The sequence below is a fragment of the Ascaphus truei genome, chromosome 20 (assembly GCF_040206685.1).
Source record: "Ascaphus truei isolate aAscTru1 chromosome 20, aAscTru1.hap1, whole genome shotgun sequence".
Lineage (NCBI taxonomy): Eukaryota > Metazoa > Chordata > Amphibia > Anura > Ascaphidae > Ascaphus > Ascaphus truei.
In genome coordinates, this window is record NC_134502.1 from 9,880,808 (window position 1) to 9,894,687 (window position 13,880).

General features: G+C 47.1%; 2 protein-coding genes across 3 annotated transcripts in view; both read left to right on the top strand.

Moving 5' to 3' along the window:
• Positions 1–3,208, top strand: part of TEKTL1 (tektin like 1) — a 17,599-nt gene extending 14,391 nt beyond the window's left edge. The window contains exons 7-9 of one of the 2 annotated variants that reach the window (XR_012789385.1): positions 181–294; positions 475–764; positions 3,107–3,208. Coding sequence is in view for 1 of the 2 variants with exons in the window: in XM_075578117.1 (XP_075434232.1) it covers positions 181–294; positions 475–657 (297 nt within the window). In the remaining variant the exon portion in view is untranslated. Of the gene's footprint in view, positions 1–180; positions 295–474; positions 1,089–3,106 lie in introns of those variants that run through there. The other variant, XM_075578117.1, reaches the window with a different exon arrangement.
• Positions 3,209–5,018: 1,810 nt separating this feature from the next.
• RPS5 (ribosomal protein S5) lies at positions 5,019–11,438 on the top strand. Its single transcript, XM_075578161.1, has 6 exons — positions 5,019–5,176; positions 6,076–6,181; positions 9,082–9,291; positions 10,381–10,509; positions 11,067–11,165; positions 11,304–11,438. Exons 2-6 carry the CDS (start codon positions 6,077–6,079, stop codon positions 11,370–11,372), a joined length of 612 nt encoding a protein of 203 aa, XP_075434276.1. The 5' UTR covers positions 5,019–5,176; position 6,076; the 3' UTR covers positions 11,373–11,438.
• The last annotated feature ends 2,442 nt before the right edge of the window (positions 11,439–13,880 follow it).

The window sequence follows — 13,880 nt, forward strand, 5'->3', positions numbered from 1 at the left end:
TATAATATTATATAATATATATTATATACACATAAACAACTTTTCAAAGCATTGTAAGAGCGTTGGATAAGCCGTTTTGGCATTATAAAAATGAACATAGGTATGCATTGCATAGCGTTGGATAAGCTAGGACTGCCTGTATAATGTTAAGATGTCACAAGCTGTTTTGCGATGTCACAGGGCCCAGTCTCCAGTCTGGATATCTCGGTTCGAGAGCGTCTGGATCGTCCATTAGTGAAAATTCTCCAGAGACATCCAGGGACCCAACTCCCAGAGAGCACTCTCATCTCACAGGTATGTCTATGAGATCATCAATTTGTCTACTAGACACACTGCTTCCTGTGAACGCTCTCATCTCAGAGGTATGAGATTGTTCATGAGAAACCCAGTGCACAGGTTTACCTTCTGCCCTCTGTCTCCCTCCCTCTCTCCATTGTTTATCTCTCTCTCCTCCCCCCCACCCCCCCGGCTCAGGCCTCTGCCTCCCTGCAACGGTCCCTCGAGAGTGCTCGTGAAAGCGTCGGTCTCCTGCAGCTCTCCCGCCTGAGGCTGCAAGACGACGCAGAGAGCAAGAAGTGGGGAGAGCGCATAGACCAAGCCGCCATGAGACTGCGACAGAGGAGCGCACAGGGCCGGAGAGAGAGACTACACCTCTGACCGGAAAGACAGCCTGGGAGAAGGGGGGGGGGACTGTGCCTTACAAAGAGACAACTATGCTGATAATAAACAGAATGAGAAGAAAAGAGAGAGACGAGTCCTTTATAGTGAGTGTGAGATTGGCTAATAATCATTAATCATCATGAAATAAAAACTAATAATGAATAATCATTATTGATATCACCAGTTGTCAACAAATCACCCAAAAATCTACTCGCCGAACAAAAAAATCTACTCGACACCTTGTCCCGCCCTAGTCCCACCCCAAGTCCCTCCCTAGTCCCACCCCAAGTCCCTCCTTAGTCCCACCCCAAGTCCCTCCCTAGTCCCACCCCAAGTCCCGCCCTAAGTCCCACCCCAAGTCCCGCCCTAGTCCCACCCCAAGTCCCACTTTAAAAAAAATAAATTGAATAAATTCCTAGTAAGAACAACATTCGTTTTTGACATAAGTTTATTTATTGTATTACATTATACTACAATTAGTCCTTGTTACGTGTGTGTTTGTGTTTGTGTGTGTGTAAATGTCAGATTTAGAAACAAAAGCCAGATGTGAATGACTAGTTTCCTGCACCCTTTAACCAGTGTCTGGATGCCCCCGCTTCACAATATCTAAAGCAGCAATCCCACCTGGGATCTTACCTGATCCGCAGTCCCTCAATGTCCCGGTACCCTCATTCCCTCAATGTTATATGTTGGAGGGGAGGTGTTCCCTACCTGTCTTCTGGGTTAGGGGGGATTCCGATGTCTCCCGTGTGAAGCTCGAGAGTCAGATCTGGAAGAAAACAGTATAGGTTATTTCGGTGTAGGTATAGGGCAGGTAAGATATATAGGGTAGATAAGATGTCCAGATCCATAGTGTGAGGGCTGGGACCCGCTGCGTCCGACGGTGCGGGCGGCCGCGTGAGCGTTCCCCACCAGCAGGGGAATCCTCCCGAGCAGGTCCCAGTCCCCCCTCGCTGCTGGCTCACTACGCGCTGTGACGCGTCAGCCGCCAGGGGATGCAAGAAAATTGTGATCTTGAGCGGTGACGCGTCACGTGGTGCGCTGATGAGCCAATCAGCGGCGGGGCGGGAGCTGTCATCAGGCAGCTTCCTACACAAGGTATGTGTGTGTGTGTGTGTGTGTGTGTGTCGTTTGTGGCAGAAGGAGGAGGGAGCTGCTTACCTTCCGGCAGCCCGCAGCAGCTCCCTCCGAGCCCGTGCAGGGAGGTGGGGGGGGAGTAGCGGGTCCCTCCGCTCAAACCACGCCTCCCGCTCCCCTTCCGCTCCCTACAGACCGCATATCGCGGTCTGTGTCTGTCAGCGCCCTGCCTGTCTGCTGTGCGGGCGCGCTGACTGAGGGAGCGGGGCCTTAGCCTGAGACAGAGTGTGAGAGAGAGAGAGACAGAGTGTGAGAGACAGACAGAGACAGAGTGTGAGAGACAGAGAGAGGCAGAGTGTGGGAGACAGAGAGAGACAAAGTGTGAGAGACAGAGTGCGAGAGACAGAGTGCGAGAGACAGAGTGCGAGAGACAGAGTGCGAGAGACAGAGTGCGAGAGACGGAGACTGACTGGGTGGGTGACTGACTGGGTGGGTGACTGACTGACTAGGGGGGTACTTCTGGTCTCACACACACACATACACCCACCCACACACTCACATTCTCTCCCACACACTCTCTCACACACTCACTCTCACGCACACTCTCTCTCACACACTCTCTCTCCCCTCCCCTCAGCGGGGACCACGCGCAGGAGACAGGGGGGGGAGAAACACTGCCAGGGACGAGGGGGGAACCTATCGCCTGGGACGGGGGACGACGACTCCCACTCAAGATTCACACCCCAACACCCACCCACGATTCACCCCCCCCACCCACGATTCACCCCCCCCACCCACGATTCACCCAAGATTCACCCCCCCCAACCACCCACCCAAGATTCAACCCCCCACCCACCCAAGATTCACCCCCCATCCAAGATTCACCCCCCCCAACCACCCACCCAAGATTCACCCCCACCCACACACCCAAGATTCACCCCCCCCACTCCCATCCACCCAAGATTCACCCCCCACCCACCCAAGATTCACCACCCAAGATTCACCCCCCATCCAAGATTCACCCACACACCCACCCAAGATTCACCCCCCCCCCAACCACTCACCCAAGATTCACCCCCACCCACACACCCAAGATTCACCCCCCCCCCCCCACTCCCATCCACCCAAGATTCACCCCCCCCCCCACCCAAGATTCACCACCCAAGATTCACCACCCCACCAAACAATTATTAGGGATTTACATCACGGGCAACGCCGGGTCTCTCAGCTAGTATACAATATTAAGTAATAATGAATATAATAATGGTCGCCATCATCAATATTCATGATTAGTAAGAATGGATACACAATTTAAAAAAAATAGTAAAACTAATTTCTATTCCTTGTGTCTTCGCTCCTTTCTTTCTAGACAGTAAACTCTTTGGGACGGGGATATCCTTTCTATGGTTTCGGTCTTAACATATATGTACTTTTTTGTTACACAATGTTATTCTACTGCGTTGTGGTGTATATATTAGAGCCAAACAAATAAAAATGTATTATTGTATTGTATGTCTTTATTTATATAGCGCCATTAATGTACATAGCGCTTCACAGTGGTAATACACGGGGTAATCAAATAAATAACAGATAGTATAAATAATAGGTCATGGGAATAAGTGCTACAGGCATAAAAGTAACATTAAGGAAGAAAAGTCCCTGCTCCGAGGAGCTTACAATCTAATTGGTAGGTAGGGAGAACGTACAGAGACAGTAGGAGGGAGTTCTGGTAAGTGCGTCTGCAGGGGGCCAAGCTTTATGTATCATGTGTCCAGTATTATCCCCACTGCTATTCATACGCTTCTTTAAGCAAGTGTGTCTTAAGGTGGGTCTTAAAGGTCGATAGAGAGTTTGCTAGTTGGATACTGAGGGTAAGGGCATTCCAGAGGTGTGGGGCAGTCAGTGAAAAGGGTTTAAGGCGGGAGAGGGCTTTAGATACAAAGGGGGTAGAAAGAAGACATCCTTGAGAAGAACGCAAGAGTCTGGATGGTGCATAACGAGAAATTAGGGCTGAGATGTAAGGAGGGGCATTTAATAATAAAACATTTTTAATAATATTATCATAATATCTAATAATGATCATAATGAACAATGCTCACCATCATTAGTAGATATAAACTAATGATCATCAGAAATATCAAAAAATATTATTAGGAAATAATAGTTTATGACTAATAATAGGCTAAATATACATAATCAAAATGAATACAGTAATCATCACTATTAGTAGTGTGGGTGTTATTAAAAACTCATAATGAACAAAAAGTGATAAACTAATAATCAAAATGATCATATATAATATTAATACCTAATAATAGTCAGAATGAACAATAATGATTATCGCTGTATTATATTGTAGTATGATCTATAGAATTAATAATCACCAAAAATAGTAATAATGGTTGTATTAATGGTTACCGATAGTAATGATTGTTATAAATAACTAATTAATAATAATCATTAATAAGACTAAGATCCTAATGAATAATGATTGTCATCAATATTAATACTGACTGGCACTGAGAGTTTGAAGCAGGGGAGCCTGGTTCAATTCCCGGTGTCGGCTCCTTGTGACCTTGGGCAAGTCACTTTATCTCCCTGTGCCTCAGGCACCAAAAAAATAGATTGTAAGCTCCACGGGGCAGGGACCTGTGCCAGCAAAATGTCTCTGTAAAGCGATACGTAAAACTAGCAGCGCTATACAAGAACATGCTGTTATTATTATTATTAATGTATATATTTTTATTTAGACCTATATAAAGTATTACATACATTATATTATATTAATTGATCATTGTAAATTATGAATAATTATTAATATTTCATAATCCTTATTAATAATAATAGGATTATAAGCATAGTAAATATAATAACAAGTATAATGAATGTTCACTGAGAATCATTATCAACATGAATTATTATCAAAACAGTAATAATGGTGTTAATAGATAATATCTGAGCGTAACTGAGATTAATAAAAGTAATTCATATTAATAACAATGATGTATTCATAATTACACCCTGACGTAGCTCTGTCCGCTGTTAATAAAGTTTGTTCAAAGACAAAAGAAAATGGCTGAATCCAAGGCCGCACGTTGTCCGAAAGCCCCAAAGATGAACTGCCAGAACTCAAAATGGCGAACCCATTTCTCTTCGTGCGTTTCACGGTGACTCTTCCAGCTGTCAGCATGGCGCCGCGGATGCGGAAGTGACGTCTAAACCGCATTGCCCTTAACCAAGATGGCGCTTTACAAAAAATGCGCGTGCGCATTTTGCTGCGAGGCATACGGGTGATGCCAGCAAGAGGTGTGAGTGAGGTCGGAAGTGGCGTGTAAGTCCTGAGAGGAAGTGGAAGCCCCTGTATAATACGGCTGGAGACCCCGCCCCGGCCTCTTTCCGCTCCAAGCTCTGACTGGTGAAGATCCAGCCGAGGAGACACGTGAGTGATCTATCTATCGCTGTATATCTATCGCTATATATCTATCGCTGTATATCTATCACTATATATCTATCGCTGTATATCTATCACTATATATCTATCGCTGTATATCTATCACTATATATCTATCGCTATATATCTATCCCACAGCTTGCATGTATATTCCTCTACTAGTGCGTGTGTGATTGTTATATATATGACATGGTCCCTCCCCTGTGAGGGGAAAGTTATATGTTGTTGTAATATATGTGTGTACACCTTGTTTTATTTGTGTGTGTTTATATTTGTGTTCTCAGCACTGCATATACTTGCACTTAGACTGTAAATCCTTTTCCTACTACTTTTGTCTGAAGCGCTTATTCCCATTGTGTTACGTCATGTGTATTACTGCGGTGAAGTGCTATGCACAGGTATGGCGTGCAATATAATAAAAATCTATATAAATACGTGTGTGTATATGTGTAATATATATATATATATATATATATATACATACACACACGCGCGCACGCTCCTTGTTCATGTGATCTGTGTGGTGTTTTTCCCTCCCATGATGGTTGGGCTGATGTTGCAGTGTGGCGGGGTCAGTAATGTGATGGGGTTAGTGTGACATCACTGTGCAACTGAGGCTACATCAGTGGATCTCTGATGTCATCCCGATAATGGCATGTGCCCCTTCTGGATGGCTCATTTTATTAGGGGTCTCATGCCTGGGTATTGCACTGAATCAATTGCTGTCTCTCTTCTTTTAAAAGATGGTGCCTCTTCTCCCACCGTCCCATATCTCACCCTCTCTAATCTGGCGCATTGGATGGCTGTTCCTATTGCTTTTCTCTCGCATTTTAGCCTTGTCTGCTTGTATTGCTTTCTCTGACGCAGGTCTTCTCTCTGTGTTACAGGATGTCAGATTGGGAGACCGTTCCCGTTGGGGCTGAGACCCCTGAGATCAAACTGTTTGGGAAATGGAGCACGGACGATGTGCAGATCAATGACATATCACTGCAGGTGTGTGTGTCTGTGTGTGTGTCTGTGTGTGTGTCTGTGTGTGTGTGTCTGTGTGTGTGTGTTTTTGTGTGTGTGTGTGTGTTTTTATATGTATGTGTGTGTGTGTGTGTGTGTGTGTGTGTGTGTGTGTGTGTGTGTGTGTGTGTGTGTGTGTGTGTGTGTGTTTTTATATGTGTGTGTGTGTGTGTGTGTGTGTGTGTGTGTGTGTGTGTGTGTTTTTATATGTATGTGTGTGTGTGTGTGTGTTTTTATATGTATGTGTGTGTGTGTGTGTGTGTGTGTGTGTGTGTGTGTGTGTGTGTGTGTGTGTATATATCTATATATATATATATATCTATATATGTGTGTATATATATTTCTCAAATGGAAATATTACTGTATGCTCATTTGCATGTCTTAGACAGGTCTGAAACCCCGCCTTTCACCATTAGCACACAGCACTTCCACTGCAGCAAGGGATTCTGGGAAATGACATGCAAATGAGCACACAGTGCCACTTTTTGCTTCAAACCCATTTTAAACATGGTTCTCTATAGGCTTAAGCTTGCTGCATGGTCACAGCTTTGAGCACAGCCAGCTTAAGCCTATAGAGAACCATGTTTAAAATGGTTTTGAAGCAAAAAGTGGCACTGTGTTCTCATTTGCGTGTCATTTCCCAGAATCCCTTGCTGCAGTGGAAGTGCTGGGTGATGGTGAAAGGTGGGGTTGCAGACCTGTCTAAGACATGCAAATGAGCATTCTGTAATATTTGCTATATGCTTTGCTGTGGAGGGTTTTTGTCACTTTTTTTACTCGCCATAACGTGTGTGTGTGTGTGTGTGTGTGTGTGTGTGTGTGTGTGTGTGTGTGTGTGTGTGTGTGTGTGTGTGTGTGTGTGTGTGTGTGTGTGTGTGTGTGTGTGTGTGTGTGTGTTCGCCAAATCACCCAAAAATCTACTCGCCCAACCAAAAAAATCTACTTTCCACCTAGCTCCTGCCCCTAGCCCGACTTTTAAAAAATGGAATAAATTCCTAATAAGAATTGTGGGTGACGCACGCCGGCTGGCTGTGTGGGTGACGCACGCCGGCTGGCTGTGTGGGTGACGCACGCCGGCTGGCTGTGTGGGTGACGCACGCCGGCTGGCTGTGTGGGTGACGCACGCCGGCTGGCTGTGTGGGTGACGCACGCTGGCTGGGTGGGTGACGCTGGGTGGCTGGCTGACTGCCTGACGCACGCCGGCTGGCTGACTGCCTGACGCACGCCGGCTGGCTGACTGCCTGACGCACGCCGGCTGGCTGACTGCCTGACGCACGCCGGCTGGCTGACTGCCTGACGCACGCCGGCTGGCTGACTGCCTGACGCACGCCGGCTGGCTGACTGCCTGACGCACGCCGGCTGGCTGACTGCCTGACGCACGCCGGCTGGCTGACTGCCTGACGCACGCCGGCTGGCTGACTGCCTGACGCACGCACGCCGGCTGACTGCCTGACGCACGCACGCCGGCTGACTGCCTGACGCACGCACGCCGGCTGACTGCCTGACGCACGCACGCCGGCTGACTGCCTGACGCACGCACGCCGGCTGACTGCCTGACGCACGCACGATGGCTGACTGACTGTGTGGCTGGCTGGCTGACTGTGTGGCTTGCTGGCTGGCTGCCTGTGTGGCTTGCTGGCTGGCTGCCTGTGTGGCTTGCTGGCTGACTGCCTGTGTGGCTGACTGACTGACTGGTTGCCTGGCTGACTGACTGACTGACTGGTTGCCTGACTGACTGGTTGCCTGACTGACTGACTGGTTGCCTGACTGACTGGTTGCCTGACTGACTGGTTGCCTGACTGACTGGTTGCCTGACTGACTGACTGGTTGCCTGACTGACTGACTGGTTGCCTGACTGACTGACTGGTTGCCTGACTGACTGACTGGTTGCCTGACTGACTGACTGGTTGCCTGACTGACTGACTGGTTGCCTGACTGACTGACTGGTTGCCTGACTGACTGACTGACTGGTTGCCTGACTGACTGACTGACTGGTTGCCTGACTGACTGGTTGCCTGGCTGACTGACTGACTGGTTGCCTGGCTGACTGACTGACTGGTTGCCTGGCTGACTGACTGACTGGTTGCCTGGCTGACTGACTGACTGGTTGCCTGGCTGACTGACTGACTGGTTGCCTGGCTGACTGACTGACTGGTTGCCTGGCTGACTGACTGACTGGTTGCCTGGCTGACTGACTGACTGGTTGCCTGGCTGACTGACTGGTTGCCTGGCTGGGTGGCTGACTGACTGGCTTGGGTGGGTGACTGGGTGGCGGTAGCTGTGCGGGTCCTCCTCGGGCCCCCCGCACAACGGCCATCCGATCCGACCGTGCTCATCCGATCCGACCGTGCTCATCCGATCCGACCGCGCTATAACTGGGGTTGCGCTAATTTGGCAAAAATGGCCGTGGCGTGCCCGGTCGGGAGGAGGTGGAGTGAGGCGCCGACAGCCCTACACGATCCCCCCCGCCCCCCGCGAAGCTCCGCACCAATCCCCCGCCAGCAGCTCCGCACCGATTTCCCAAGACCTGTACCGATCCCACCCAGCAGCCCCACGATGCCCCCAGCAGCCATGACACCAGAGGTAGGGGGGGGAGGGGTGGGGACTGTGTGTGGTGTTTTTTTTAATATTCGGGGTCCACGCTCAAACCGCGTTATATTATAATAAATATCTGGCCATGTCTCCCTGCAAATAAAATAAATCACTGCAGGTATTTATATGCAAACTACAAACACCCAATGCATGCATTCATATACGCTTCCTATATAGTGGGTCAGTCAGGATTCCATTGCAATATGCCAACTTTCTGCACAGCGTGGGGGCAATAATGTAGCCGTGCACTTTCTATAATATGCATCATGTGTAATGTATGTATATGGTGTCAGGATTACATTGCAGTGAAGGAGAAGTATGCAAAGTTCCTGCCACACAGCGGGGGTCGTTATGCTGCGAAGCGCTTTCGCAAGGCTCAGTGCCCCATCGTGGAGCGCCTGACAAACTCGCTTATGATGCACGGAAGGAACAACGGCAAGAAACTCATGACTGTCCGAATCGTCAAGCACGCCTTTGAGATCATCCACCTGCTAACTGGGGAGGTAATTACATGTTAGTTACACTCCTTCATTATCCCACTTAATAGAACTTTATTAATGCTTTATTACAGCCCCGTATAATAGTGAGGTGTTAATTGTCCCTATGTAGCAACTCTGGTAGCCAATGCAAAAGTAAAGACAGATGCTGCATGTCACGTACGACCCCCTGCTAGCACGCGACCTGCATACGGGACAAGGGTTAATACCGACGCTCGCAAGCGCACCCACTCTTCGCCTCCTCAAAAGGTCCCTCAAATGAGTTGTATCTCTCCTCAAGCCGTCCCAATATACCACCGCCACCTGTAAAACAGAAAATCCTATACAGTACATTACCACATGCTATGGATTTTTCCCAGAGAGGCGCTGGTTCAGAAGATGAGGTCTGCCATGTTTTCCAAGCACGCACCATGTCAGATCTGACGTTTTACAACCTGACTTAAGTACAATTCTTTCTTTGGGCACCGTCATGAGCCCACCCCTTCTACACAGTACCTGGAAGCTGTTCTCCCCCAACCCTGTCTGTAGACCTTTATTAATTCAATTGACACCTGGAGTGGGCCATCCACACTGACCCCCCCACCCCCCCAAGTAAATCCCTTTGAAATTGAGAGCAGCTCAAAGAAACAGTTCTGACCTGTTTCAGACTCAGCATTTTGTATTTTTGTTAAAAGAAGTGTAGCTCATTAACCCCTTAAGTAGCAGAGGGTTTAAAATATCGATTACTTCATGACATTATCATGATACTGCACACCTTAAGTAGAAAAATAACAGCAATACTGTTAACGGTGCTCCTGTGTTTGAAGGATAGCCTGCAGTTAATCCAATGAACATAGTAAGGAGAAGCAACACAAGGCACTTTCGGGTTTACTTAATATAATGTATTACAACCAATACACAACGTTTCGACCCATAGGTCTTTCTCAAGTGAAAAAAAAGTGTCATTTAATAAATTTAGATTAAGTAAAACCGAAAGTGCCTTGTGTTGCTTCTCCCTGCAACTCTGTTAGCACCATGACATTGGGGATGGTGACCTAGTTCCTGTCCTTAACTAATACCCCTGTTTATTTTCATGAGCCTTCATTCTTCTCCCAGAATCCCCTGCAGGTTCTGGTAAACGCCATCATCAACAGCGGCCCCCGAGAAGACTCGACGCGTATTGGCAGAGCTGGCACAGTGAGAAGACAGGCGGTGGATGTGTCGCCACTCAGGAGGGTCAATCAGGTAATAGGGGTGTTGGGAGGAAGAGAGGTGGGACTGTCGTGAGGCAGAAAGTGGATGTCACCTCGGGGTGGTTGGTCACGTAACAAGGGGGAGGCTGGGAGAGATGCAGAGTCAGTCTGGAGTTATGGGGGGGGGTTTTAGAAGGGAAGATGGAGTGCTGGCACAGTTAGGAGGCAAGCAGTGGATGTCTCCAAAGGATGGTCAGTTGGTTAGCAATGGGAGGGGGGGAATGAGGGAGAGAAGTGCGCCCAGGCCTTTGATGCTAATAGGGGTTTTTAAAGGGTGTGGTGATATATAGGGGTACAGCCCCAGTGTCGGCTGCTGCATGCGCGCCTGTTAGGCTGTGTAAACCGCGATGTCCGGTCTGGCTGAGCCCCATTGAGGGGCGGTTCTTGTTCTTGCAGCGCATGCCATAGCGCGCGCTGCAGTTGACACTGGAGACTTGGCCTTAGGATACGCTTGCTTCCGAGGCTATCTGGTTCCTGTGCACTGTGACTCGGAGTGATGTATAATGTGGGGTATCACACACACGGTATTAAGCCTCTCTTGCCCCACAGGCCATCTGGCTCCTCTGCACCGGTGCTCGTGAAGCTGCCTTCAGGAACATTAAGACCATCGCAGAGTGCGTGGCTGACGAGCTCATCAATGCAGCCAAGGTGAGTGTGACAAAGAGAGCCGCCTTCAGGGGTAGAGCCAAGCATGGCCACAACTGATATGCTTGTGTGTGCCCCATGTTGAGTTTGAGTTGGTATATTTAGAGTATTTATATTCACCCTCTGACACTTTCCCTCCAGGGCTCTTCTAACTCGTATGCTATCAAGAAGAAGGATGAGCTGGAGAGAGTAGCCAAATCCAACCGTTAAGCGCGCACCAGCAGCCTCCTAGCGTGCAGGGCATCTCATACAAATAAAGAAATCTGTTATCTACAATCTGTCTTGTCTCATGAGGGGGGGGGGGGGGGAGGGTTGCACCACAAGCTTTTGTCTCTATACAGAGGTGTGGTCTTAGTGCTACCATCACATGTCATGGTGTGTCTGCATGTACCTCGAAATGTGTGCTCGCCTGTCTGCGGATCGCCGAGTGTATCTTGTGTGAACAAGTATAACAGATTCTTGATGTATCCAATGACTTGCAGAAAAACTTGCATTGTATTACTTGATGGTTAAAAAACAGTGTGTTGCCTCCTGCAGACACATCAAAGTATGGAACCTGCCTAAAAACACAGTGACTTACAATAATTAAGCCATGGTACGAACACAGTATAGCCAGCATTAACAGACATGATCAGTGACCCCCTGTTGGCACAAGTTGAGTGAAATGTTGGTGTTCTGACCAAATGAACCCCAAAAGTGTCACAGGTGACACCAACAGCCATGCAGTGTAGAGGGGGATGTTGCTTTTGCGCATCATAATTGCTCCCTACACTGCTTCATGGCCAGTGCGCTGATTACTACCCTGCACGCCTAGTTTGCTACTCGCCAAGCGTCTGAGATCAGATGCATTGTGTAAGGACCACAACCCTTTCTAATAGCATGTCTGACATTCGATGCATCGTAAATTCTGCTCTATTTGGTACAATTTTTGAATTGCCTTAAAATTGCAGGCAACCCTTTAGGAAACACCCTAGGGGCCCAGGTTGAAAATCACTGAACTAGACAGAACCGTGTAAGGAAAAAAAATGAAATTGCATGACCTAAAAGATGGGGGAAAAACCTAGCATAAAGTCCTCTGAGACGAAGTATTACAAGTTGAGAGAATGAATTAAACAGCAGCGCATGTGCTGGAAACCATGGTTGAAAGGAAATGTAATTAACGTATAACACGCCAGAGTGTATAACACTGAAAGCAAAAAGGTTCTTTCTAAGGAATATGATCCACTGAATCAGTGGATTCCCGGGTATTGAGATTCAGAATTGCGGACCCAAATAGAGCAAGATCTTGATGAGCCACTGTGATGAGTTGTCTTAAGTCCTCTGTAAAACACCAATGTTGGATCGCTAGAAAATTGGAAGAAGTGTAGCGCAAGGGATATGTGCAAAGCAAAGTCTAAAAGTAAATATAGGTCGCTGTTTTATCCAGTCAAGCTTCAGGGCTTCAATCTAACAAAAGAAAAAGCAAAGTTGCAGACTTGTGCCCGCCCCGGGGGCTAAGGTATTTAGAAAGATTGATCGTAGCCAAAAGTTCTTTCAGGTTTCCCTGTAGTGTGAGCCACATAGTTACATAGTAGATGAGGTTGTAAAAAGACTTACGTCCATCAAGTTCAACCTATGCTAAATTTAGATATATGATAACAGATATTTTATCTATGCTTATTGATCCAGAGGAAGGCAAACAAAACCCCAGAGTCACATCATCCAACGATATCTGATATCTCATAAGGGGAAAGATGAATTCCTTCTTGACTCCAACCTGCCCTGACACAAGGGCATATAATCACATAATTGACCAACTGATTCTTGCACAAGAATAGTCATTGCTAGCTGGGTGAGGGTTTGTGAAGACACAACCAGTTATCGTATAGCTTGGTGTATCGAAAGTACTGCGCTTTAGAAAGGTGAGTACATGTTGTCGTTCTGTATTGTTTGTGTTTCAATAAGAAAATCTTTGAGGTTTTTGGCACCCAGTAAAATTTCATGGCACAAAGCTCCTTCATGGAGACGGAAATAGAAATCTATCATTTATCATAAAAAAAACAAGTGGAAAAGATGCAAGGGGTTTCAACATAACACATGAATTGTACATACATTAATATAATGTAAATAATGCTTATTTAAAAAAAAAAAAACGGGGTGTAGGCCGAGCACGCGCATTGTAAGTCAAACTTCTTTGCGTTTTGTCACTGAAACTGTTATTTTTATTATTTACATTTAATTATAAACTTTTGAGAGTAATGGCATTTAGATACTGTACAATCCAAAATATATGTATCTTTAGTTATATAAGTAAATTATATCATGTATTCCAAGTGATAGTATGGAAATTATACTCTCAAATCTTCCATTGAGCTAAAAACATCACAAATACAATTTGTGTGACAAAAGACGAAGATTCATTTAAAATGTGTGTGCTCGGTGCGCACACCCTTTTTTTGTCCTGCCTGTGGCACAGTAAAAGTTGCGTAGGTTAGGAAGACCTACCTACTAGCAGTAGTACTAGGCTCTGGGGTGCCCTAGTGCAAGTTCACAAAAAGCCCCCCCCCCCTTCTCTCAGAACACCACATGTGGAGTGGGTGCGGTGACGGAGGAAGGCCATCCAGGCGGTGATTGTTGAAGTTGGGTCTAAGGCCATGATTATCCCAGAAATCGAGTGCTACGCTGCACAGCTTCAAAACAATCAAATGCAATGAAAGCGCACATACCATTCGTGACGGT

Bases quoted from the DNA above. Each gene is read 5' to 3' on its own strand.
- RPS5 (XM_075578161.1), top strand. From the start codon at position 6,077: ATGTCAGATTGGGAGACCGTTCCCGTTGGGGCTGAGACCCCTGAGATC. The intron at 10,510-11,066 runs GTAATAGGGGTG...CTTGCCCCACAG, and splicing joins CACTCAGGAGGGTCAATCAG to GCCATCTGGCTCCTCTGCAC. The intron at 11,166-11,303 runs GTGAGTGTGACA...CTTTCCCTCCAG, and splicing joins AGCTCATCAATGCAGCCAAG to GGCTCTTCTAACTCGTATGC.